The sequence below is a fragment of the Lepidochelys kempii genome, chromosome 15, assembly GCF_965140285.1.
Source record: "Lepidochelys kempii isolate rLepKem1 chromosome 15, rLepKem1.hap1, whole genome shotgun sequence".
In the NCBI taxonomy this organism is placed as follows: Eukaryota; Metazoa; Chordata; order Testudines; family Cheloniidae; genus Lepidochelys; species Lepidochelys kempii.
The window spans coordinates 13629234-13654984 of NC_136394.1; the positions used below are offsets into that span (position 1 = coordinate 13629234).

General features: G+C 44.6%; 1 protein-coding gene across 2 annotated transcripts; it reads right to left on the bottom strand.

Annotated features, from left to right (window-relative positions):
- Positions 1-3974: 3974 nt before the first annotated feature.
- Positions 3975-25235, bottom strand: LOC140898673 (glutathione S-transferase theta-1). Of its 2 annotated transcripts, XM_073312841.2 has the most exons (6): positions 25123-25235; positions 22735-22791; positions 13670-13757; positions 11618-11768; positions 5769-5945; positions 3975-4924 (listed from the first exon to the last, which is right to left on the bottom strand). In XM_073312841.2, the coding sequence occupies exons 1-6, from the start codon at positions 25232-25234 to the stop codon at positions 4724-4726; spliced, it is 786 nt and encodes a 261-aa protein (XP_073168942.1). In that variant the 5' UTR covers position 25235; the 3' UTR covers positions 3975-4723. The 2 variants fall into 2 exon arrangements, with proteins under 2 accessions (XP_073168942.1, XP_073168941.2); XM_073312840.2 differs by lacking the exon at positions 22735-22791.
- Positions 25236-25751: the final 516 nt, after the last annotated feature.

Sequence of the window (25751 nt, forward strand, 5' to 3'; positions counted from 1 at the left end):
CAAATATTTACAAGATAATGGACAATCCTCAGATATCCACCCTCAACACATTGCTGAACTCATCCATTTCATCCTCGCCCATAACAATTTTATATTAACATAACTAACATTTTGTCCAAACCATCAGAACAGCCATGGGTACTAAGACAGCTTCCCAATATGCCAACCTCTTTATGGGCCACCTTGAAGAAGAATTTCTGGACAAATGAACCATGAAAACAATGATATATCTGAGATACATCAATGATATTTTCATCCTCTGGACAGACGACACACGCTCCCTCATAGATTTCCACTACAACTTCAACAACCACCACACATTCATTAAACTCTCTCTGGAACACTCCCACACTAGTATCAACTTCCTGGACACCATGATCAGCTTCAACAATGAAACCCTACAGATAACTATAAACGAGAAAGCCCTGGATCACCACACCTACCTTCACTGAGCCACTAACCACCCCAAACACACCAAGAAATCTGTTATCTACAGCCAGGCACTCAAATACCACAGAATATGCTACAAGGAGAAAGTCTGAGATATACACCTTAACACACTCAAAACTGCCTTCACCAAACAAGGGTGCTCCACCAGAGAAATAGATTCCATCATGGAACAGGCCATCCAAATACTCTGTGAGAAACTGCTTCAATACAGAAATAAAAACTTCTCTGACTGCAATGCCTAGTTGTCACCTACCATCCCATACAGGGTATCATCAAACAGCTACAACCCATACTCAATGGGGACCCTATCCTGAAAGAAATCTTTCCTGAACCCCTCTTCTGGCCTTCAAACAACCTTCCCAACCTCTCCAAGCTCCTCATCAGAAGTAAGCTCCCCACAGACCAGGACACACCAACTCAAAGTGGCACCAGACCCCGCCAGAGCAATACATATAAAATCTGCAGAAATTATCTCCACTACTACTATGATCAAACACCCCCAAACAACACACCTTTCAAAATCCATGGGTCCTATACATGCCTATTACAACATGTGGTACACCACATTCCGTGCACTGAAGGCCACAAAAACAATTATGTGGTTGAAACCGGACAAACACTATGTTTTCGAATAAACTCACATAGGAAAATGATAAAAGCTGTGGATGAACACTTTTCACAATTCGATCACTCTATATCTGACCTGTCAGTCCTCATCCTCAAAGGGAACCTGCACAGCACTTTCCTGTAAGGATAAGGCCTTTGTCTGCAGCCGTATTGTAAGGCCTAAAGCCTAAGGCCTTTGTCTGCAGCCAGATTAAAAGGGCAGCCAAGCAGCAGCCATTAGCTGAGAACCAGGAAGTCACATCCTCACATTCCATCTAAATTACATTAAAACAATGTAATATCAGGCTGCTAAAAAGGAGACCCCGTCCGAATGGCCCCCCACTATACTATCATCAGATAAAGAAACAGATCTTAAGATGGTTAATGAAAAGTTAGTGTGATGGCATTCTGTCTGACAAGAAACTACTTATCAATAGTTGGTTGTGAAATCCTCATTTCATTATTGTTCTATCATTATGGTCCCCATTTCCCTATGGTTTGTGTGTATGATCTCTGTCTGGTTCTTTAATTGTTTCTGTGTGTTGTATAATTAATTTTGCTAGGTGTAAATTAATTAAGGTGGTGGGATAGGATTGGTTAGAAAATTTTATTACACTATGTTGGGATTGGTTAGTAAAATTTTAGTATAATGATTGGTTAAGGTGTAGCTAAAAAGGACTCAAATTTCACTATGTAAACTGGGGTTCAAATGGAAGTTCTTTGGGAACCAACTCCAGGGCACAGCCCCAAAGATCAGAGCGGCCAGACCTCAACACTCTGCCAAGGACACCGTGCAGAAACTGGAGTCCCTGAGATGGGACCTGATCCTGACTGGCCAGCAGGGAAACGTTCATCTGTCTTATTGGGAGTGGTGAGCACTGTATGTGTAGCATGTACAATCTGTTTTTGGTGATTGTTAATAAATAGAGGTTATGTGTAAGGCTCTTTCACTGGTAAAAGGTCCTGAAAACCTGCAGAAGTAGTATACACCCAGAGCCCTATGTACTGGGAAAGGGTGCGGGCAGAGGTGAAAGTAAGCTGGTACGCCCTGGTACGGCGTACCAGTAAGAGCTGGTGCGCCGTACCGGGACCGGCTTTCCCAGATGGCAATTTAAAGCCCTGGGGTAGCGGCGGCGGGGATTTAAAGGGCCCCCGAGCTCCAGCCCCTGCTACAGCCCCAGCCTTTTAAATCCCCGCCGCCACTACCCCAGGGCTTGGGCAGCAGGGCTCAGGCAGAGATTTAAAGGGCCCCGGAGCTCCAACCACCGCTACCCCCCGGGGCTCTTTAAATCCCCACCTGAGCCCTGCTGCCGAAGCCCTAGGGTAGCGGTGGCGGGGCTCCGGAGGGGATTTAAAGGGCCAGGGCGGTAGGGGCTGCTGGAGCCCTAAGTCCTTTAAATCTCCGCCTGAGCCCTGCTGCCCGAGCCCTTGGGTAGCGGTGGCGGTGGGGCTCTGGCGGGGATTTAAAGGGTCCCAGAGCTCCAGCCGCCACTACCGCCCCGGGCCTTTAAATCCCCGCCTGAGCCCTGCTGCCTGAACCCTGGGGTAGGGGTGGGGGGGCTCTGGCGAGGATTTAAACGGCCCTGGAGCTCCAGCCGCTGCTACCGCCCCAGGGCCCTTTAAATCCCCACTGGAGCCCTGCTGCCGAAGCCCTGGGTTAGTGGCAGCAGGGCTCCGGAGTGGATTTAAAGGGCCGGGGTGGTAGTGGCGGCTGAAGCCCCGGGGCCCTTTACATCCCCGACAGAGCCTGGCCGCCGCTACCCCAGGGCTCGGGCAGCAGGGCTCAGGCTGGGATTTATAGGGCTCGGGGATCTGGCAGCCGCTACCAAAGCGGAGCCCCAGGCCCTTTAAAGCTCTGCCAGAGCCCAGAGCCCCGGGGTAGTGGTGGCAGCTGGGAGCCCCCAGGGCTCCTCAGTGATTTAAAGGGCCCAGGGCTCAACTGCGGTAGCAGCAGCTGGAACCCTGGGCCCTTTAAATCACCCCCGAGCCCCAGGGTTCCCAGCCGCATCTGCAGCTGGTAGCTCGGGGGTGATTTAAAGGGCCCTACGAATTGGGAAAAGGTGGGGTGCCCTAATGTGTGTAGGTAGCATGGTGGGTGAACACTTTTCACAATTCGATCACTCTATATCTGACTTATCAGTCCTCATCCTCAAAGGAAACCTGCACAGCACTTTCAACAGATGAGCCTAGGAACTTAAATTCGTAACTTTACTAGACACTAAAAGTCATGGTCTTAATAAAGATACTGGATTTATGGCTTATTACAACTATCTGTAACCCACGAATGCCAGTTTTTGTCCTATGACTACAGGGGTGTTAACAGGCCACATCACTTTGAATGGTCTCTTGGAAATGTGCTAACTACTTAAGCTAAACTATCTGTTCCACCTTGTATTTAGCTGTGACACTCTGAGTACCTTTCCCAGACTTGAGGAAGAGTTCTGGGTAGCTTGAAAGCTTGTCTCTCTCACCAACAGAAGTTGGTTCAATAAAAGATATTATTCACCAACCTTGTCTCTCTAATAAACTAAAGACAATTTCTTTTCCTTAGGAGCAGACCATTAACAAGTGTATGGGTGTGTATGTACACAGCAAAAAGACAAAGCATAGAAGAAACACATGGTCTCATCTGGTAAATTCAGCCGCAAAGCCCTCATCCTCAGAGAACCAATGATGACTCTTACTCTCTGAATGGAAGAGTTGTGCAAAGGTCTCTCAAAATCTTAGCTCTCATAAATGCATGCTGTCTCTCTTGAATCTGAAAGAAATAAATGTCACACCTTTTTAAGTTTCACTCATAGCTGTACTTTATAATTTTATAGGAAAAATATAAATAAAAACATTTTCTTGCCACAAAACCTAATTTTAGCTTGTTGATAAAATTTAGATTCAGGTTGAAATTTATCATATACATTCTCAGTTTGGGAAGGAATTAAACACCACATTACTCCATACACACACAATTTAAATTTATAAAAATGCTTTCAGGGTCTTTTAGAACTTAAAACCTAGTGCAGTAGCGCCATTAGAACCATAATGACATTGTAGAAAACTTCAGCAACAACCATCTAAATAGCTGAGATAGTAAATACTTGAAAGGAAAGAGGGTGTAAAATATTGAAGTTTTTAGTCATGATATTTTCATTGACAAGGGGGAGAGAGTTTTGCCTGAGCAAGGACTTCAGGAGAAGGTTCAAGGACAACAGGAAATCATGAATATAAGCATACAGAAATACAGATTCCACCCATTTAGGATTCTTTCACAATTGGGTGTTTTCAGCAGAATCCAAAGTCTTTGTATAGTTTTCTCATCACTGCCTCCTTAATTTTGCTGCAGTTCCAGAAGGTTTATGTGTTATTGGTACAGATCACCTGAAAGCAAATATGACAACAAAAAAGTCACAAAGCCCTCCCCCCGAAAAGATTTGCTGCCTCTTTATTTGTTCTCAGATGCTTCCTGTGAATTTACAGCTTCAGATTCTAAGATTTCCCCAGCTTCTGTCCCTGAGGATGCTACAATGGACTAAGGGAGGGTTGCATTTTTCACATGGAAAGTGCTGCAGTGTTCTTTCCTCCTTATGAAGGGCACTTACTCATGGTGCTGGAGAGGGGGTTGGGGGAGCAAGATGGTGGAAAGATGCAGATCAAATGGTAACAGAACGTTAGCTCATTTCATTATTTTCCTCAGCACAGGCGCCAGATGCTCTTTCAGCTGTGGGTCAATTTGGATGTTGCTGAGTTCCTTGATATTCAGGATAATCTCGTGTGCTTCCTGGAAGAGTTCCTTCCCCACAGCTTCCTCCACCCGGTTGCGCCATTCTGACAGCTTGGGTCTGTCTTCAAAGATGTCACAACCTACTCCAATGGGCTGCATAGAGAGACGTAACTGAAGTGAGAAATGCTGAAGCTTCCACAAGGGAAGTCACCACTAAGTGTGTGTGTGGGGTGGGGTCAGGGGGAACTCATGGAAGAGAATCAGAAAGGTTGGGAGATCTCCTAGTCTACCTGTGCATCTGGAAAAAAACCCAACTGGACTGTATTTCTTCATGCGTTTTAATAGTCCCAAATCCACTCCTGACAACAGTGGCCCCTTTTACTTGATGATGACACAGGATGTGGCTAACACTTATTTGAGTAATGCTCAGCAACAGCATTAAAGAGATGGGGCTAGAGATCCCATTGGTGAATGCTATTGCCTACTTGTTATTTGTAGTGAGGAATGCTAAACCAGGTAGCAACATATGAGACCACCACCACCATTGTAACTTAAGCTGAGGTTTTAGTTGGGGGGCTTCCCCTCTACTTTCTGCCTGTCCCACCCTCTGAAATTCTTCACTGCAGAGATGCAGCACTGCTATTTGTTAGTCACTGGGACATGGAATTAAGAGCGGGAAATGCTCTTGCTCTGCAGGATCCCAGCTCTGATGGCCTGGGACCGAGCAACCAATCTCGGTATGATCCACTTAATTTGATTAAAAAAAAAAGCTCCCCCCAGCTTTGCTACTGGAGGAGTTTCAAGTTGGTATCTTGTGGGTCTGCTGTGGGGAAGAATAGGTAGGTCTGGAGGACAATATTTTAATATAGGAATCCAGCCCTCTGCTGAATTAGATCTGCATTCCTGCTCTAGGGAAACATGCTGCTCATCCCCAGGTAGTTAGACAATACCATCTTTTCCTTGTGCTGAGTCTTCATGATTACAATCCACTACTCACCTGCATGAGCTCCACAATAGCCACTAGGTCTGCCAGGGAGATCTCACTGCCCAGGATGAACGGCTTGTTCTGAAGGAATTTCTCCTCAAATTGCTTCAGGGAAATAGCCAGCTCATCCATAACCTCCTGCAGCTTCTCCGGAGGCAGTGTCTGGCCTGTGAAGAGGGGAATGAGCACCTGTTTAGGGAGAAGGGAATAGACTTAGCCTCCATAGATATACTTGCACTGGATTTCCTTTGCCTTTGCAAATGGGATCCACTAAATTTACTGATCATCACGTCATACAATCTAGGATCAGTTTGAAGTGATGCTATATTCACATGTGGCAAGATCTCAGCTTTCATTAAAAGATGATCCTTTATCCTTCAAAATGCTCACAGTCAAAGCAATCGTGTCCAAAGCAGTGCACAGAATAAAAACCCTCAGTGTTTCACAACTTCACAGCTTCCTCCTGCTACGGCTTCTGGTTAAGCCTCTTGTTTATTTTGGGAAAGTGGAGCTGACAGCTAGCCAGCTCAGGTCAAAACCTCAAGGAAGTATTAAGTGTACAAATTCACTTGTTAGAACAGAACAAAAAGGGATGTTATCATATTACATGTACCTGGTAATTACATTTGCTTTAGATGCGTGAAAGCTAGTGAAATTATGTTATTGTCTTCACCTGTTTCCTGTAATTGCTATCTTTGTACTTAATTAACCTTAGATCAGCAGTTCTCAAACTGTGGGTCAGGACTCCAAAGTGGGTCACGACCCCATTTTAATGGAGTCACCAGAGCCGAAGCCTGAGCCTAACCCCTGGGGTTGAAACCTGAGGGCTTCATCTCTGGGTGGTGGGGCTCAGGTTACAGGCACTCAGCCTGGGGTTGCAGCCTCTGGGCTTGGGCTTTGTCCCCCACTCTCTCCCCCCCACACACTGGGGGTCATGTAGTAATTTTTGTTGTCAGAAGGGGGTCGTGGTGCAATGAAGTTTGAGAACCCCTTAGATCCCTGCCTTAGATCAAAGATGTGTTAGGATAAGAGTTGTCACATTGTTCATGAAAACTAATGAAATTGTCTGGATGTCTATAACTAAATGTATTAGGATGTCACAATAATTGAATGGCCCATCAACCGGGGTGTGAAGCCTTAAACTTTAAATGAAAAGGTTGTTAACTTCAAAGTATGGATCATTATGTAAGACAATGGAAGATCTACAAACTTGGTCTGCATTTAATCAATAAAACAAGACCCCTGCAGTGATGGAAACGCTTGCCAGACTTTTCAACTATAAAAAGGGAACCTGAGAATGATTCTGCATCTCTCATCCATTTGGATGCTGTTAGGGGGTGTTCCAAATAAAAGAGAGAGGTCCCCAAAGCCATTTTGGGAAGCCCTGAGAGACTTATGGAGAACTAAGCAGATACACCATCTCTGCTGTCACTTTGGACTTACAAACTTTGACTCACCTGTTATGTATTTTACCTGCTTTAACCTCTCAGTAACGCTCATTTCTTTTTCTTAGCTAATAAATATTAGGTTAGTTTACTAGAGAAATTGGCTTTGGTGATTTCTGGTTTTAATAAACTTTCATCATAAAGTCCACTTTATCTGGGTGATAAAAAGGTGCTGGAGAGCTTAAGGGGACTGGTCATGGCTCCATGGTTAGACTAATTCAGTAGTCCAGGAGCGCACATTTGTTACTGGTTTGGTGAAATCTAATTATAGAATATACCGCCAGTTTGGGGTATCGGCCCTGTTTTCTGACAGTCTGACCTGAGATTTTCTCTTTCTTTTGTAGCCACATACCAGGCACCGTGACAGGAAAGCAGAACTCTGATCACAGATTTTTGCAGGTGAAACTGGGAGCAAATGTCTCCTAATCATTAGCATATACAGCAATTCATTCCATGATTGCTTAATCCAGGCCAGAATTTAAGCAGATTCTATGTGGCAACAATATGAAGCACAAGCAGTGTTCCTTAGCATGTGGGCTATATATTCATAGATTTCAAGGCCAGAAGGGACCATTATGATCATCTAGTGTTACCTTTGCCATTGAACTTCACCCAGTGATTCCTGCATAAAGATAACTTGTGGCTGAACTACAGTATTTTTGTTTTTTAGAAAGACATCCCGTCTTGATTGAAAGACTCCAACTGATGGAGAACGTACACACCCCTTGGTATCCTGTTCTAATGGTTATTTACATTCCCAGTTAGAATCAAAGGTTGCTACAAGGTCTTTGTAAGTCCGGCATCCTGAATAAAGAATCCCCTCTGTGTTTACTCCACCCAACGCCTGGCTCTTCTCCATGGCAAGGGACACAACAGTCATATGGTTTTAATTTGATATTATAAATTAAAAAGATACAAATCCTGCATTTATTTTCCAGGGATCACCAAGTGAATCAAGAAGAAGTTTTATTACTTGGTTCAGAAGCAATGCTGGAGCTCAGCATAGTTTATTCAGAACTGGATGTGTCATAGATCTTTCAGGCCAGAAGGGACCGTTAAGATCATCTAGTCGGTTCTCTTGCATATCACAGGCCAGTAAACCTCATCCTGCAATTTCTCCATCAAGCCCATAACATCTGTTTGAGCTATAGCATATCTTTTAGAAAGATATCCAGTCTTGATTTAAAGACTTCTGGTATAGATAATCCCATACATTCCTAGGTCAGATGTTCCAACGGTGAATCATAGCATTTCTGTGTAGTGGCTTGGGACAGCATCTTCCTCCTTTTCCCATTCTAGGGACAGTTTGTCTTCTCCCATATCCTAGTTAGTGTGCCCTGTGCTACAGAGTGGTTTTATATCCTTCCCTACCTCCAGTGTTCCAGCAGCTACTTCCTGGACCAGGGTTATCTAATCAGCAGCGAGATTAAGTTGGATTAGAACATAAGCACATAAAAATGGCCATACTGGGTCAGACCAAAGGTCCATGTACCTCAGTAACCTGTCTTCCAACTCTGGCCAATGCCAGGTGCCCCAGAGGGAATGAACAGAACAGGTAATCATCAAATGATCCATCCCGTCACCCATTCCCAGCTTCCAGCAAACAGAGGCTAGGGACACCATCCCTGTCCTTCCTGACTAATAGCCATTGATGGACCTATCCTCCATGAATTTATCTAGTTCTTTTTTGAAGCCTGTTATAGTCTTGGCCTTCACAACATCCTGTGGCAAAGAGTTCCACAGACTGACTGTGTGTTGTGTGCAGAAATACATCCTTTTGTTTATTTTAAACCTGCTGCTATTAATTTCATTTGGTGACCTCCAGTTCTTGTGTTATGAGAAGGAGTAAATAACACTTCCTTATTTACTCTCTCCACACCAGTCATGATTTTATAGACCTCTATCATATCACCTCTTAGTCATCTCTTTTCCAAGATGACAAGTCCCAATCTGATTAATCTCTCCTCATACGGAAGCTGTTCCATACGCCTAATCATTTTTGTTGCCCCTTTCTAAACCTTTTCCCATTCCAATATATCTTTTTTGAGATGGGACGACCACATCTGCACACAGTATTCAAAATGTGGGCGAACCATGGATTTATATAGATATTTATATAGATATTTATATATATAATACTTTCTGTCTTATTATCTATCCCTTTCTTAATGATGCCCAACATTCTGTTAGCTTTTTTGACTGCCACTGGACATTGAGTGGATGTTTTCAGAGAACTATCCACAATGACTCCAAGATCTCTTTCTTAAGGGGTAACAGCTTATTTATATTTTATATGTATAGTTGGGATGATGTTTTCCAATGTGCATTACTTTGCATTTATCAACATTGAATTTCATCTGTCATTTTGTTGCCTAGTCAGCCAGTTTTGTGAGATCCTTTTACAGCTCTTCAGTCCGCTTTGGACTTAACTATCTTGAGCAGTTTTGTATCATCTGCAAATGTTGCCACCTCACTGTTTACACCTTTTCCCAGATCATTTATGAATATGTTGAATAGGATTGGCCCCAGTACAGACCCCTGGGGGACACCACTGTTTACCTCTCTCCATTCTGAAAACTGACCATTTATTCCTACCCTTTGTTTCCTATCTTTTAACCAGTTACCGATCCATGAGAGAACCTTCCCTCTTATCCCATGACAGCTTACTTTGTTTAAGAGCTTTTGGTGAGGGACCTTGTCAAAGGCTTTCTGGAAATCTAAGTACACTATATCCACTGTATCCCCCTTGTCCACATGCTTGTTGACCCCCTCAGAGAATTCCAGTAGATTGGTGAGGCAAGATTTCCCTTTACAAAACATATGTTGTCTCTTCCATAACAAATTATGTTCATCTATGTGTCTGACAATTCTGTTCTTTCCTATAGTTTCAACCAGTTTGCCTGGTACTGAAGTTAGGCTTACTGGCCTGTAATTGCCAGGATCACCTCTGGAGCCCTTTTTAAAAATTGATGTCAAATTTGCCATCCTCCAGTCATTTGTTACAGAAGCTGATTTAAACAATAGGTTACAAACCACAGTTACTAGTTCTGCAATTTCACATTTGAGTTCCTTCAGAACTCTTGGGTGAATACCAGCTGGTCCTGGTGACTTATTACTGTTTAACTTATCAATTTGTTCCAAAACCTCCTTTAATGACACCTCAATCTGGGACAGTTCCTCAGATTTGTCACCTAAAAAGAATGGCTCTAAAAAGAATGGGAATCTCCCTCACATCCTCAGCAGTGAAGACTGATGCAAAGAGTTAATTTAGTTTCTCCTCAATGGCCTTATCGTCCTTGAGTGCTCCTTTAGTATCTTGATCATCCCAGGGCCCCACTGATTGTTTATCAGGCCTCCTGCTTCTGATGTACTTAAAATTTTTTTGCTATTACTTTTTGAGTCTTTGGCTAACTGTTCACTTTTTTTTGGCCTTCCTAATTATATTTTTAGACTTCACTCGTCAGAGTTTTTGCTCCTTTCTTGTTTCCTCAATAGGGTTTAACTTCCATTTTTAATTTTCTTTGAAGCCTTGTGAGAGCAGGTTGCAGAGATTGGAAGCAATTGTATGTTGCATACGTGACTTATATTTGTGTTTCTTCTTTGTGGCGTTTAGCCAACTGTACTCCCATGTCAACAGAACAGGAAGCTAAACAAGCCCCAAAGTGTTTAGTCAATTACTGACAAGGGCAAAGTTACAACAAGCAAGATGAAATTATTACATGTTTACTGGCAACTCTCCGCACAGAGTGTAACCCCATTATTTCTATTCTTGTTCCCATTTTGGACTAGCATCTGTGTGTGCTGGAAGCAGACAGTCTCCTACAGATTTCATAATTGGTGAGTCTGCAGGGGAGCTGTGATTAAAGAATACAAGCCTTTCAGCTTTGTTTTGCAGAGCATGCACAAGGGAAGCAAAAGGAACCCAGGCTCTATTCACACCTCCAAGCTCTCTCTTTGGCTATGTCTATACTAAAACCACAGGGTGTGATGCGGTTTGTGTACACATACCTGAGCGATCTTTAATCTAGCGGTGAAGGTGCAGCAGCGCAGGCTTCAGCAGGGACTAGCTGCCTGAGTAATCCCTAGGGTACCGGGTCTGGGTGGGCTTGTACAGCCTGCACTGAAGCAGCTTCCCTTTCTGAAGATCTATAAAGATCTGTGCTTCCCTGGTGAGGTTCAGACCTTCTGTGTTAGACTGATATTTTTAAGGGAAAGTTGTTACCAAAGCCTTCCTTCCCTCATCCAAATACTAAGGAACTGGGAACAATTGCCTAAGTGAGTTTCCTCTCAGCTGGGTATGGGGCCAAGTGTGCTATTTTGGGGAGACAAACTTGCTTTGTATAGGAGCTGTTTAAATGTCCCATGTCCAGTGAGGAAATACTAGTATTCTGAGCTTTTAGCATTTAATCTTCTTACCTTGATCCACAAGGTCTTGGGAGCATTAGCCCGGATGTTGGTATGATGCCATGACAGGTATTCATCTACCCGGGCCCGTTTCTGTATGTCAGACGGGTACCAGTGATCAGGGGTGTTGTACTTCCTGCTCAGATACAGAAGAATTGCAGTGCTGTCCAGAAATTAACGGGAGACAAACAGTGGGGCAGATAAGGTGAAAGAATATATTCAGCTGCATCAATCTCTCCTCCCCCTTTCCTAATGTTGCTTCCACTAAAAAGTGTTGGGGCTTGGATTTTCAAAGGAGCCTAATGGAGGGAGCCACTCAATTCCCACGGACAGTCAGTCCGAGCTGGGCACCGAACTGTTGTAGGCTCCTTTCAGAACTTTAACCTGTAGGAAAATTAAGCCTCAAGATGAAACCAGTGTTTGTACAGTGCCTAGCACAATGGAGTCCTGGTCCACGACTAGTGATCCTAGGCACTCCACTAACACTGCTATTACTACTGCTAACACTAATAATAATCTGTAGACAATATTTTGCTAAAAACCCATTAGCAGCTGTACTTTTCTGATGCCTCTCTCATCACTGCAGATTTCCAAGGGGTTTGTGTACCCACAGAAGCTCTCTTTAAGTGGCATCCCCCTCCAATCATCTTCATAAAGGCCCTATCTTGCAAGATCTCCCCACCCACCCTCGTGAGTTCAAGGGAATTGCTTGCACAGAGAGCTTGCAGGATCCGGCCCTTGGTGTTTGTTGCCATCCAGTGTTTGTGTCATCACGAGCAGGCAGGAGAAATCAGCCGGTTAAAAATCTTGGTAATTTGCAATGATGTATGGTCAGCTATTGTGCTGGGGAGTGAGTCCCATAGAAAAATCTATACTGACAAAAGTAAAGAAAGAAAATACAGGCAGCCCTTGCCATTTTGATACAGATATCATTGAACTATTTTAGCATGATGACAGTGTAAGCCTGCTGAGATAAGGCTTTTCAAAGGATGCAGACAGGTCATTTTGTAAAATAAAAACGAGGTTTTATCTGTCTGATGCTTATATGACCTTTGTCGCTGTAGTATCTGAGTGACTAACATAAACAGAAATGTTGCCATGATTTTGTATTTCAGAGTAAAAGTTTTTTTTGTTTGTTTAGCTTTAAACATTCCTCTGCAGTGTTCGTAACCCAAGACTTTGTTGTGTAGTGCATGCACATGAGAACCAGATGGCAAAACCCATGCCTAAGATCCTAGGTGCTATGGTAACACAAATAATACAAAATAACAATAGTATGTTTTCATCATGGAAGCTAACAAATGCAGAAAAGCAAACAAAGTAAATGAGATTTTTTATTACAATAACCTGAGATGTTAAAAGGTACGAATTTTAAATCTTTGTGTATGATTTTTATCATTTTTTGGCAGTGTCAAGAGGTTTCAAATGTGAAAAGGTAATTGCAAAACATTTTAAGTGGGCACCCACAGCCCAAGCATGAGTGTCAGTTAAATTAACCGCTTCAGGGCCAGCAGAGAGGCACATGAGACAAACACTGTATTGTCCTGCTCCAGCCCATGCTAGAAAATCCTTGGTTCCCCATAAATAACGACCAATTAAGCTAGAAATGGCTACTCCACAATTTCAATTACATCTAACCAAAGAGGACCAGCTCCAAGTCTGAATCATATCATATATTTGAAATATGTGCATAGATTTAAGAACATAAGAACACAAGAATGTCCATCTAGCCCAGTATGCTGTCATCTGACAGTGGCCAATGCCAGGTGCTTCAGAGAAACTGAACAGAACAGGTAATCATCAAGTGACCCATCCCATTGCCCATTCCCAGCTTTAAACATCTAAATGATAACACTGCATGTGAGTCAAGTCCCTACCATCTCCTTTCTTTGCAGGAACATAGGAGCTGAGATACTAAAGCAGACCATCAATCTGTCTAATCCATAAATGCATATGGCAAATTCTGAATTTTCTTTTTAATCAGACATAGGGAATGATACTTCCCAACCCCTGAATTTAATCAGCTTATCCCTCAGTAATGGTATTTGGGGATTGAATTCTTACCTCTCTGCTAAGGTGAAGACTCCATCCTTCAGTGCTGGCACTTTCTTTAGGATGTTCACTTTGCCAAACTCTTCCCTATAATGTTGCCCTAAAAACAATTAAAATATGATAGTCCATGGTCAGAAGTATCTAAACCTGTGAAAACTGAAGCAAGCACCTAGCTTATACGTAACTAGACCATGCATGAATGAGGATCAGTCAAACCCATAAGAACATTCTGCCTTCACTTCATGGTGTTCTGTTAGAGTTTTCCTACATGTGCATGTTTCAGATTAAAAAGGGGCATAAATTAAAGAGTCAGAACATAAGCTATCTGTGAACTTTGCAAACTGCTCAGGTCTGCCAATGGCATGGAGCAGTTCAGGATGTTGCATTAGGATTCAGACATTTGATTCCTGTCAGTGCTAGTTAGTTAGTATTATATAGTTTATATTATGGAGCAAATATTATGTATTTTTAAAGGCCCTCTATTTAAGCTGTATGAATCACCCTTCTACCATGCTTTGCACTAGAAATGTATTAAACTGTGATTAGGCTCTTGTTCTTGATACATGTGAAAATCATCAAGGACAAGGTAACGTTTAGTTGAGGTTTGCTAAAATTAATAGGTAACTATAATTTTTGCAGTTTTTCTAGAAATATTTTGCTATAGATGTTCAAGAACCTTGGAAAACATGCAAACTGGATAAGAAAGAAAAATAGGGTACATAATGAGACAATGGAATGTGGGAAATTTCCTGTCCATGATAACACGGAGGTGTGCGTGTGTGTGTATATATATATATATATATATATATATATACACATACCGCTGTCAATCAGCAGTGTGATGAGGTGTAATCCCTGACCCACATAGCTCTGCTGGGAGATGCTTGTAGTGCATTATACTGGCAAAAACATGCGCTTACCGGGAAATCTTATTTAACTGGGAGTGAAGGTTGGGGACTGGAATAAGCATCATGCCAGTATAACTGCATCCGTATTAGGAGTGCTTTGCTGGTACAGTAGATATGTATACTATATCAGGAAAGTGCTCCTCACTCTCCAGGGTGTAATCTTTGTTAAACGCTCTCCACTGCAAAGAGAGACATATAAAAGAGATGGTTTGCTGTCAGACTGGGAGGATGTATCATCTAGTGGAGTCCCACAGGGTCTGGTACTATTCAATATTTTTATTAATGACTTGGATAATGGAGTGGAGATTATGCTTATAAACTTTGTGAATGACACCAAGCTGGGAGAGGTTGCAAGCACTTCGGAGGACAGGATTAGAATTCAAAACTACCTTGACGAGTTAGAGAATTGGTCTGAAATAAACAGGATGAAATTCAATAGAGACAAATGCAAAGGAAAGGAGGAAGAAAATCAAATGTACCACTACAAAATGGGAAACAACTGGCTAGGCAGTAGTACTACTGAAAAAGATAGTGGATCACAAAATGAATATGAGCCAATAACCAGGTCCCCCCTCAGTCCTCTTTTCTCAAGCCTAAACATACCCAGTTTTCTTAACCTTTCCCCAGAGGTCAGGTTTTCTAAACCTTTTAATTGTGTTGCTCTCCTCTGGACTCTCTCCAATTTGTGAACATATTTTCCAAAGTGTGGAACCCAGAATTGGACACAGTAGGCCTCACTAAGCTAATATAATTCTGGGGTGCCTTAACAGAAACGTTGTATGTAAGACACAGGTGGTAATTGTCCTGCTCTACTTGGCACTAGCGAGGCCTCAGATGGACTACTGTGTCTAATTGTAGGTGTTACACTTTGGGAAAGATGTTCACAAATTGGAGAGAGTCCAGAGGAGAACAACACAATTAATAAAAGGTTTAGAAAACCTGACCTCTGGGGAAAGGTTAAGAAAACTGGGTATTTTTAGTCTTGAGAAAAGAAGACTGAGGGGGTACCCGGTAACAGCATTCAAATATGTTAAGGTCTATAGTAAAGAGGATGATGATCAGTTGCTCTCCAGGACCACTGAAAGTAGGACAAGACGTAATGGGCTTAATCTGCAGCAAGAGAGATCTAGGTTAGATATTAGGGAAAACTTTCTAACTCTAAGGGTTGTTAAGCTCTGCAATAGCCTTCCAAGGGCAGTTGTGGACTCCCCAGTATTGGAGGTTTTTAAGAAAACGTCAGACAAACACCTGTCAGGATGGTCTTGGTTTATTTGTCCTGCCTCAGCAAAAGGGGCTGGACTCAAAGACTTTCTAGTGTTTCTTCCAGCCCTACATTTCTATGATTCAATGAGATTGTAACGGAAGTAACCAGTTGATCCCTGATGTTCTATCATTTGTTTTGTTTTAGATTTTCTTTTCCTTTCTTTAATCATAAAATAGCCATGCTTAATAATTGTGATTTTGCATGGTCTCAGTCATGGTGTCCCCAAGGGTTTGTAAAAGAACCCCTGCGACTCAAATGGTGAGAGTCACATCCCTGAGGTGGCTGTAAGAGGGATGACTAGTAAGGGCTGGCCGACTTTTGCGTGTTTCTTAAAACACAATATCGTTAGTAATTTTTCAAATGAAATTACTTGGCTTCCAACCATTTAAAATCACCCTTTTCCACCCCACAATCCCTTGAGTGTAATTTGGCTCAGGGGCACCTACTGGAGTATTGCTGGGGCAGGTAGCAAGTGGGGACTAAACCCCAAGCCCCTATGTCCTTGTCTAGCTCAGTCAGGGCTCCCGGTGGGGGTGTCGCTAGGCCCAGTGTTCCTGCTGAGCCCCTCAAGGGGCACGGCTGAACCTGTGCTCTCCACCGCAGGCCTCTTGCGGGCAGGGTTAAGAGCGCAGCTGAGGACCGAGCCAGCCCGCAGTGTTGCCACATGGGACAGGACTGGGGCTGAGCTGGAGCCCAACTGGCATGAGGGGAAAATTTCCCGCCTTCCAGTGAATTGAAACCTTGCCTGGCCTGAGGGGAAAAGCCCTCTGACTGGCTGACTTCCCTACCTGCCCGCCTTCTTGGGCTGAGTGACCACCTACAGGAGAGCTAGCGCTCACTCCCTCTCTCACCGCAGCAACCCAAAGCCATTCTCACAGGAGGGGAGGGGGCAGCGGAAAGAGCCCAGCCCTCAGGGCAGCTCTGCTCCCTCCTCCCGCGTCCCTTGCTGCAACACTGGCCCTGGGCAGGCGGAGAGGGGACCCCACGGCAGCCCCCAGGCCTGGGAGTGGGGTGCAGAACCCTAGAAGGAGCAGAGGTGAGGCTGGGCGGATGGGGGCGGGGGCTGAACTGATGAGCTCCGGGAGGCAGGACTGATTTGGAGGTTGGGGCTGGGGCAGAATTAATTGCTGGGTAGGAGATGGGCAGATGTGGGGTGAGAGTTCCTGCAGCAGAGGCCAAAATCACCTCACCCAATAAATCTGGGAAAGTAATCAACACCGGTTGTCATACACAGCCAGGCAGGCAGGCACACACGGGCATGCACAGACACTACACACACGGGCTGTCCATAAATTATGTAATACATCTTTTTATTATTTTCAAGCCCCACCCACCTCTTGTAACATGTTGTAATAACACTGAAACAAACACACAAAATTAAGGACCCACCCACCCCCTTATGTAACTTATGGATAGCCCCACCATCACCACCTCACAGACACAAAGGGGATGGGCAGGAGGAGTTAAAAAATCAAAAGTCAGACCGAAAAACCACAGTATCACCTTTAAAAAAAAACAAAAACCCTCATGATTTTTTGGGGTCTGACTCATGGCACTTGAGGTCAACAATACTGGAATCAGCCAAGGAAAGTGAAGATCAGCAGAGCAGGGTTGAGGCACGGTAGGAGGGCTGAGTGGTGAGACCTGCACCGCAGCTGCTGTAGCTATCCTGTGCAGAAGGGGGATTTCTTTGGGGGTCTCATTCTAGCATCTCTCACCACCCCAAATAGTCACTGATGTTAAACAAATCTATTAACTGAGAGGCTCAAACAAATTTCCAAAGAAAAGAACAGCCCTGAGGCAAAGTACAAGGGCAAGGGTTATTATCTCCAATATTTTGAGCTCTGTTGACCGAGTGAGCTCCCTGCAGAGCTAGGGTTGGCTTTTGGATTCTGTAACAGACAGAGCAGGCTGTAGGGAGTTGTCTCTATGAGGATTTAGTTGTTGTCCATGTTAGTGAGACAAAAGATCCCAGAATGTGGGGATTCTGTATGTGGGAATTAGCATGTGCATCCTGGACAGTAGGTTCATCATGGTCTTAGGTTAAAGGGAAACAGCATCCATGTTTCCCTGCAGTCTAAGTTCACAAGGTAACAAACACCTTTCAAAGCAAATGCACTGTGAATTTATATATACGCTTTATGCTAGTTATCCCTGGTGTCTGAGCCTATTGTTAGAGGCAGCCGGCGACTGAGTAATGATGTCCTTTATCACAGTGGCAGCAGGAGAGCTCCATGTGTAATACTCTGAACCAGCTTCCAAGCTGCTTTAATTATTAACAGTCCTATTAAGAACTTAAAATTAGTGTCCTTGATGGAACTACTAAATCATTAAAGCAGCTTGGAGACTGGTTCAGAGCCTCTTACAGGAAGCTCTCATGCTGCCATTGTCACAAATGAGAAATTACATCTAATTTTTTTGTTTCATGATGGCTTTACATATACAATACAGCCTTGCTGAGATTTCTGTCACATGGCTCTGCAGCAAGCCATTCAGGTTTGCAAAGAAAAGCTTTAATACTAACACTGGTTTCACATTGCTTCAATGGGATTAATGGTTTATTTATTTATGTATAAAGATAATTATTATGACTGATCTTTATATTTGCAATTTAGCAGACATAACACTGTAGCCCCATTCTACTAGGCCAGGGATCGGCAACCTTTGGCCCGCAGCCCGTCAGGGAAAGCTACTGGTGGGCTGGGATGGTTTGTTTACCTTCGGCATCCGCAGGTTTGGCCGATCGCAGATCCCATTGGCCGGGATTTGCCGTTCCCTCGCCCCCAACAATGGGGGCTGCGGGAAGCGGCAGCCAGCATGTCCCTCGGCTCGTGCTGCTTCCTGTAGCCCCCATTGGCCTGGAATGGTGAAACCCAGCCAGTGGGAGCTGCGATAGGCCGAACCTGCGGACACTGCAGGTAAACAAACCATCCCAGCCTGCCAGTGGCTTTCCCTGATGGGCTGTGTGCCAAAAGTTGCCCATCCCTGTACTAGGCTGTGCTGGTCAGTATATGTGAGAAGCCTGTTCACAGGTCACATGGTGTTGACCTGACTTGTGGAGTCATCTTCTGAATGGGAACCAGATCCGCTGCAAATAATTAATGATTTCAAAGCAGCACCTCCAGCTCTCTTGGGGTTATGTACACAAGGGTGGTTGCCCTGCCTCCTAGAGCAATTTCAATAGGTAGCATACACAGTTGTTCATGGAATCAAAAAACTTGTTAGGATACTAACAATGAGGACTCCTAAGTATAAGACCTTAGGGGAAAGGAAGTTTACTAGACAGAAGGGAAAGAGCAAAGTGGGTAACATATTTTACAGAAAAGAGAAAAATCAATCTATTCGCCATGGCCAGCCATTCTCCCAGGACTCACATGTCTGAGAACTCCACTTTTTTGTTTCAAAGTTGATCAGGGTGACCAGATGTCCTGTTTTTAAAGGGGCAGTCCCATATTTAAGCCCTCATGCAGGTGTCCTGATTTTTTCTTAAAAACAGGCAAATTGTCCCGTATTTTCTGCCTCCCCCACCCCGCATGATCCCTGCCCACCAGCCACCTGCCCACCAGCGGTGAGTGGGAGGGGTCCAGTGGCCGACGGTGGGGGTGGTGGTACAAGTTTGGTGGCGGGGCAAAGCTGCAGCGCACAGGGTCGGGTGCTCCCTTGCTGATCCATCAGTGCAGTCCCTGCTGCGTGCCGGCTCTTGGCCAGCAGGGCCCCATCCCCTGTCCCATTTCCAGCTGGCACTGGCTGCGAGCTGCGGTGGCTGGTGAGTGCGGGCAGGCACCAGGCGGCGTCCGGTTATGTGTCACCGCTGCTGCCCACCCACTGGCCCTTTACATACTCCCCCTCTCACTGTCCTCTCCCTGCTTTGCCCCTTCACCTCCCCCAGACCCACTGCTCCTCCATATTCCCCCCGGTGGGGTGCATCCCGCTGCCAGTGCTGTGCGGAGAACCAGCCCCCGGACAGAGCTCTAAGCTCACCAACAGCCCAGGTCATCTCTTCCCCCACCTCCGCTGCGGCTGGAAGCAGCTCCCATTCCTTCCCTCCCACACAGCGCCAAAAAGCTGCTGCTGGCCACAATTTGGTGTGAACCCTGGCAGAAATCGGGGGGGGGAGCATGTGCCCCTGCGTGCGCCCCCACATGTGTTGCCAGGTACCATGAGAGCCGGGTCCGTCCCGGGGGCCCACCCAGGCAGGGAGGGCGGAGAACACTGAGCAGGGAGCATCGGGTTGGTTGGTCACCCTCCTGTGTGAGAGAGGTGTACAGGAGTGTGTGTGTCACCTCTCGCTATGTGAACCCTAAAGCCTAAAAGATAAGAAGGTAAATAAATAGAATCTAACTACACAGTATTTCTTTTTAACAGGGGCTCAGTCAACTTGATGTTAATTTGAACATTTGTACTGCATAGTTCTCATTGATTGCCGTTGAACTAGCTTGAATACGAGTAATTTTACCAGGAGTCCAATATTCAGCATAGGGAAATATGGCCACCCTAAAGCTGACAGATGGATATAGCTGGAAGGTGCAGTCAGTAAATGAGTAACAGTCATTTTAAACAATTGCGGGGGTCTAAACAGAAGCAAGCTGATAAATACACAGTCCTATATCGTGCTCCCATGCAGACATTCAGGGTATCTCTAAACAAAACAATGTCCAGTGCCCAGGCTGTCCTTCCCCTGCAGATTCTCTGTAACGAACCAACTAAACTTGCTAGACATGGCTGTAGGGTATTCCTAGCAGTGCCACAGAAGCAGCCACAATACAGATGAGTCAGGTGGGTATTCCAGGAATAGAAGCACACTAATCAAACCACAGTGGCCTCTCCCTTAGCTCCCCGCAGTAGGGAGTTCAAATAATGCCATTGCCTTAGCAGTGAATCCGTCTCTCTCTCAACAGGCCGGGCAAAGTTTCCCGGGGCTGGACTAGTGGAATGGATTCAGTTAGGCTGTGCACCCCTTCACAGGCTGCTGAATTGGAATTCATTTGCAAATTGGATACTATTAATTTAGGCTTAAATAGAGACTGGGAGTGGCTAAGTCATTATGCAAGGTAGCCTGTTTCCTCTTGTTTTTTCCTACCCCCCCCCCCCAGATGTTCTGGTTTAACTTGGATTTAAACCTGGAGAATGGTCAGTTTAGATGAGCTATTACCAGCAGGAGAGTGAGTTTGTGTGTGTATGGGGGTGGGGGGGATGTGAGAAAACCTTGATCTATGCAGGAAATAGCCCGACTTGATTATGTAAAGAGTTGTCACTTTGGATGGGCTAGCACCAACAGGAGAGTAAATTTGTGGGGGGGGGTGGAGGGTGAGAAAACCTGGATTTGTGCTGGAAATGGCCCACCTGTTGATCACTTTAGATAAGCTATTACCAGCAGGACAGTGGGGTGGGAGGAGGTATTGTTTCATGATTTCTGTGTGTATATAAAGTCTGCTGCAGTTTCCACGGTAAACATCTGATGAAGTGAGCTGTAGCTCACGAAAGCTCATGCTCAAATAAATTGGTTAGTCTCTAAGGTGCCACAAGTACTCCTTTTCTTTTTACCTTCTTTTGTGTCTCTCCCATGCATCATGGGGCACTGGCTGGCAGGATGACAGCAAGAGGCTACATACAGATGTCTCTGAGCTCTGCCCCTCTGTGTTCCCCCCAAAAACAGTCCCTCTTACCCCTTCCCTCAGCATATTTTACAGGCTATGAGAGCATGTGTCCACTTTCAGGGAACACAAAAGCTCTATTTTCTCATGCAGCACTGACAGCGGAGAGGGCCTGCTGACTTGCGCTCACTAGAATTACAGTTGTTTGAGTTTCCCTGCAAGAATTCTACAAAATGAATGTGATGAATTCCAGAAAAGTGGCAGTTTATTGAGGAAGGACAAATTTAAAAGGAAGCAATTGAGATTCTGGTCACAGAGCAAAACTGGAGAGGGAAGAATGTGATGACCAGGTAAAAGACAGCAAGTATGTCTCCTCTTATTGGTGGGACAACAGGATTCCACTGATACTGGTGAAAACAAAAGTGCTTGTTGATTGGACAGCAATATTTGCTCTTTCATATCTAGGCCTTTCAGACCTATGAGCAGAGATGTTGTTTGAGGAAAATCAGCCCATTAGCTTGAGAAAGCAGCACATGGATATAAACATACTGATTTGCTGTGGTGGCAGAAACTGCCCATAACTCCCATGCATGACTGTACCATTGAATCTCCTGAGTTATAAGCAGCCTCCAGGTCACAGCTCCCATTTAATTGAACAGGTAAAACTAGACACCCTGCAATTCCAAAATGACCACTGTCTAGGATTGCCAGCTGTATGGCTCCTGCCGTACAAAGTGATCTTCTGGTTGCTGGATCCCAAGAGGCCCATCTACGCTGCAAAAAGCCATGTTACAAGACAATATTTTCCTGACCACTTTATAGAAAATTCTGTTCTTGCTGTGTAGATGGCACCAAACAGTGTTACACATATTTATTGCCAAAGCCCTGTAAAGCTCAGTTTGTTTCCCCTTTCCATCCAGATGAGGCCAACCCATTTTAAGAAGATCCAAGGACTATCTTGTTATAACATCATGCCAAGGGACAGTTCTTGGTTGTTATTTCTAAAGGAGAGAGGCCTATGGTTTGTCAGCTGAACACCCGGCATTGCTTATTAACTGGTTGTAAGTCCTATTAGTCAGCTGAGGAGTCAGTGCAGGAACTCTCTGTGAGTCCCTATTCCAGGGAGAGAAGAAGCTGCTGAGATGACACTGGGGGAGGAACGGGAGAAGTAGAGAGCGAAGAGTGGCAGGGGGAAGAAGAGGGCCAATTCAGGGCCCCCGACCTCTGATAGAAAGGGGAGACAGTTCATTTTTGTAGGATTCTGTCTCTTTTGTGTAATGCAAGAGCAGTGTCTGTAACCAGGACCCTTACCTTCGTATGAGTGTCCTGGGTTATTGCCACCTGGCATTTTCCTCCCCAGAATGGAATCTGCCAACAGACAGGTAGATTACTGTGACTGAATGCACCCCTGTATTCGCACTCTACACACTCTATAATCTTTGTACAAAATATGCCTTGTTAGGTATCATTTGAAAACTAATAGCTTGCCGGTCAGTAATCTCATGGTAAAATGTGTGTAGCAACATTATATGTAAAGTTATGAATTCTTCTTGAATGAAGTTAGTGGCACAAGTTCAAACCCATATAGCTCCAATTTGGCAGAACTGGTCAAGCAGGCCTATCTTAAACAAAAGAATGTGTGTTTAACTCAATTTACATAGACGTAGTAAACAAGGTCCTTAAGACAGCAAGAGGGAGACAAGGCAAATCTGCATTTTAGCAAAACACAGCAGGAAACCTCTTTCACCACCAGATTCCTTGTCTCTGTGCTCACAGCAGGCCTGAACTTTTACTAAGGGTAACTCTGAGGAATATGTCAGGTTTCAGAGTAGCAGCAGTGTTAGTCTGTATTCGCAAAAAGAAAAGGAGTACTTGTGGCACCTTAGAGACTAACAAATTTATTTGAGCATAAGCTTTCGTGAGCTACAGCTCACTTCATCGGATGCATTCAGTGGAAAAAAATAATGCATTTCAAAGAGTGGCAGACCTATAAAAGTGAGGGGCAAAAACATCCCAGGTTCTCTCCCTATTCATCTCTCTCTTGCACCTAAGAAGACAAAAGAAACAGCCTATGGATGTGGGAGCAGATCCTAAATTTGTTAGTCTCTAAGGTGCCACAAGTATTCCTTTTCTTTTTGCGGATACAGACTAAGACGGCTGCTACTCTGAAACTTGGTCAGCAATGTTACTGGAAATTTGTGGTAAGAATTTCACCTTGGACCAAGCCTAGTTTGTTAAGTTTAGTACAGTTAAGTTTAGGAAGCATTTTATCTTTATTTTGCTAGTGATCATTTCTGATTTTAATGCCTTATACTTGTACTTATTTAAAATCTATCTCTTTATAGTTAAATAAGCTTAATTTATTGTTTAATCAAAGCTAATCCAGTGTTGTGAATTGTTTGGGTAACACCATTTAGGGTAGCAAGCTGTTGTATGTTGATCCCCTTAGAGGAGCAATGGACCTATGTATCTGGACTGTGCAGGCGGGGGCTGGACAGTGCAGAACACATTTTGGGGAGAAAATCTGGGACTGGGAGTGTATTGGGGTCACCTTGCAAATGGTACCAAGGCTGGTGGAATTCAGAGTGTGACTGATGTGTGGCTGGCAGGCTGCAGCTATACAGACATTCAGGATGTTACCTGCATGCTGGAAGGCTATTCATGAGCAGCCCAGGTGGGAGGTACAGCAGCAAACCATTGTGATGGACTCAAATTGCAGGACAGGGGTGCCACAACCTCTCACGGGTCTGGATTGCACTCCGCAATGTCATAATTACACAAACCAGAGGGACAAAAGGAAAAAGGCCTTAAATACTAGGGGGTCCTTAGACTGGGCCTATTTTCTTCTCACCTGAAGTAAAGCCCATGCTGTGTACAAATGTCCATGCAAACCTCACATTCCAATCTCCTCATAAACTTCCAACCCTTTCCCTAAAACCTCTATTACCCCCATCTTCCTACCCCACCCCCCAAGAAAAACTGACTGCCACACAGTTTATCCCAATCCCTATCTCCCTTGTGTGCTGCATCCCACACAGGATAAACTACTTCTCCACATACAGACAGACTTCTCATCCCCCACAAACTCCTGGCCCTCTCTAACTCTAGCTCCTTTCCCACTAGGAAAGATCCCAAGATTTGAACTCAGCCTTCCAGCACCCAGGCCTTGTAACATCTGTCTCCAAACTTCCCTATCCCACTCAGACTCCCTCTCAGCAGAAAAGGCTCTCATACTTTGCACTGCTCTTCTTTCACTGACTTCTGTAAAGTCTGTTACTAGCAGAATAATGAAGGGTTTTCAACCTGGAAATGTACCAAAATATCTATCCTGGAATATTCCAGAAAAGTTATGTTTGTATGAGCCTCTACGTGGCCCCTCCTATTCCAGAATAAGTATGTCATACAAGAACTGATACCAAAATTATAATCAACCCAGAATAACTATTTTGATACAATCCCACTTTAGAAAAGTCCTTAAAGGAGGAAGGGAAATGCACAGAAATCCTGGGGAGGGGATGGGGGAGAAGGAAATGCACCACAGTTCCTTAGGGTTTGAGGAAATGGGTAATATTGCCCCCTCTCCACAAGTGCAGGAAGTGTAATTTGACTGAGTTCCCCATGGACAGGTGCTAACCAGGCTCAGCCCCCAAGGGGGGATGGGATGCAGAGTGGTAAAAAGGCTCAGCTCCCCTCACTCACCTTTGAACAGCTCCACATGCTTGAACTCAAAGGGGATGTTGTTCTTCTTTGCGAAGATGTAGACCGTTCGGCAGGGCTGGGAAAGCAGATCCAGGTAGAGCTCCAGCCCCATCCTTCCTGCTGGGCACAGGGAGCAGCAGTGAGAGAGAGAGAGAGAGAGGCTTGTCTCAATGTGGCTTTGGCAGCAGCAACCGACAGGGTGGACAGAAATTTCTCTCCAAGGCAGACAGTGGCTTAACTTTGAACCAATAAGGAGAGCCCTTCTCCTGGACTGCTAGGTGTTCCTCTAGGGGAGGTAGAAGGGGCAGGGACTGCAGTAGGTGGGTGGTAACTTTCCCTCTCATTCAGAAAAGGACTAGACATTTATACATATAGTACTGAGAACAGCCACTGTTATGTTACTTTGGGTAGCAAAGTACAAGGAATATCAATAAACCTTCATCTTCAGGCCAACCACTCACTAACTGGTTAAGCAGCTGGCATACTGTGACCACTGCTTATTGCCCAGATATTGCTATCTTGTAATTCCCCACCTGTTTGTTTTATTCCATGTGTTTCTCACCATAGATTGGAAGGTCTCTGGGGCAGGCACCAACTTTTCATGATACCTATGTACAATACATTGGACA

Bases quoted from the DNA above. Each gene is read 5' to 3' on its own strand.
- LOC140898673 (XM_073312841.2), bottom strand. From the start codon at position 25,234: ATGGGGCTGGAGCTCTACCTGGATCTGCTTTCCCAGCCCTGCCGAACG. The intron at 22,792-25,122 runs GTGAGTGAGGGG...GTCTGTTGGCAG, and splicing joins GCATGTGGAGCTGTTCAAAG to ATTCCATTCTGGGGAGGAAA. The intron at 13,758-22,734 runs GTAAGGGTCCTG...AATTGTTTTTAG, and splicing joins CCCAGGACACTCATACGAAG to GGCAACATTATAGGGAAGAG.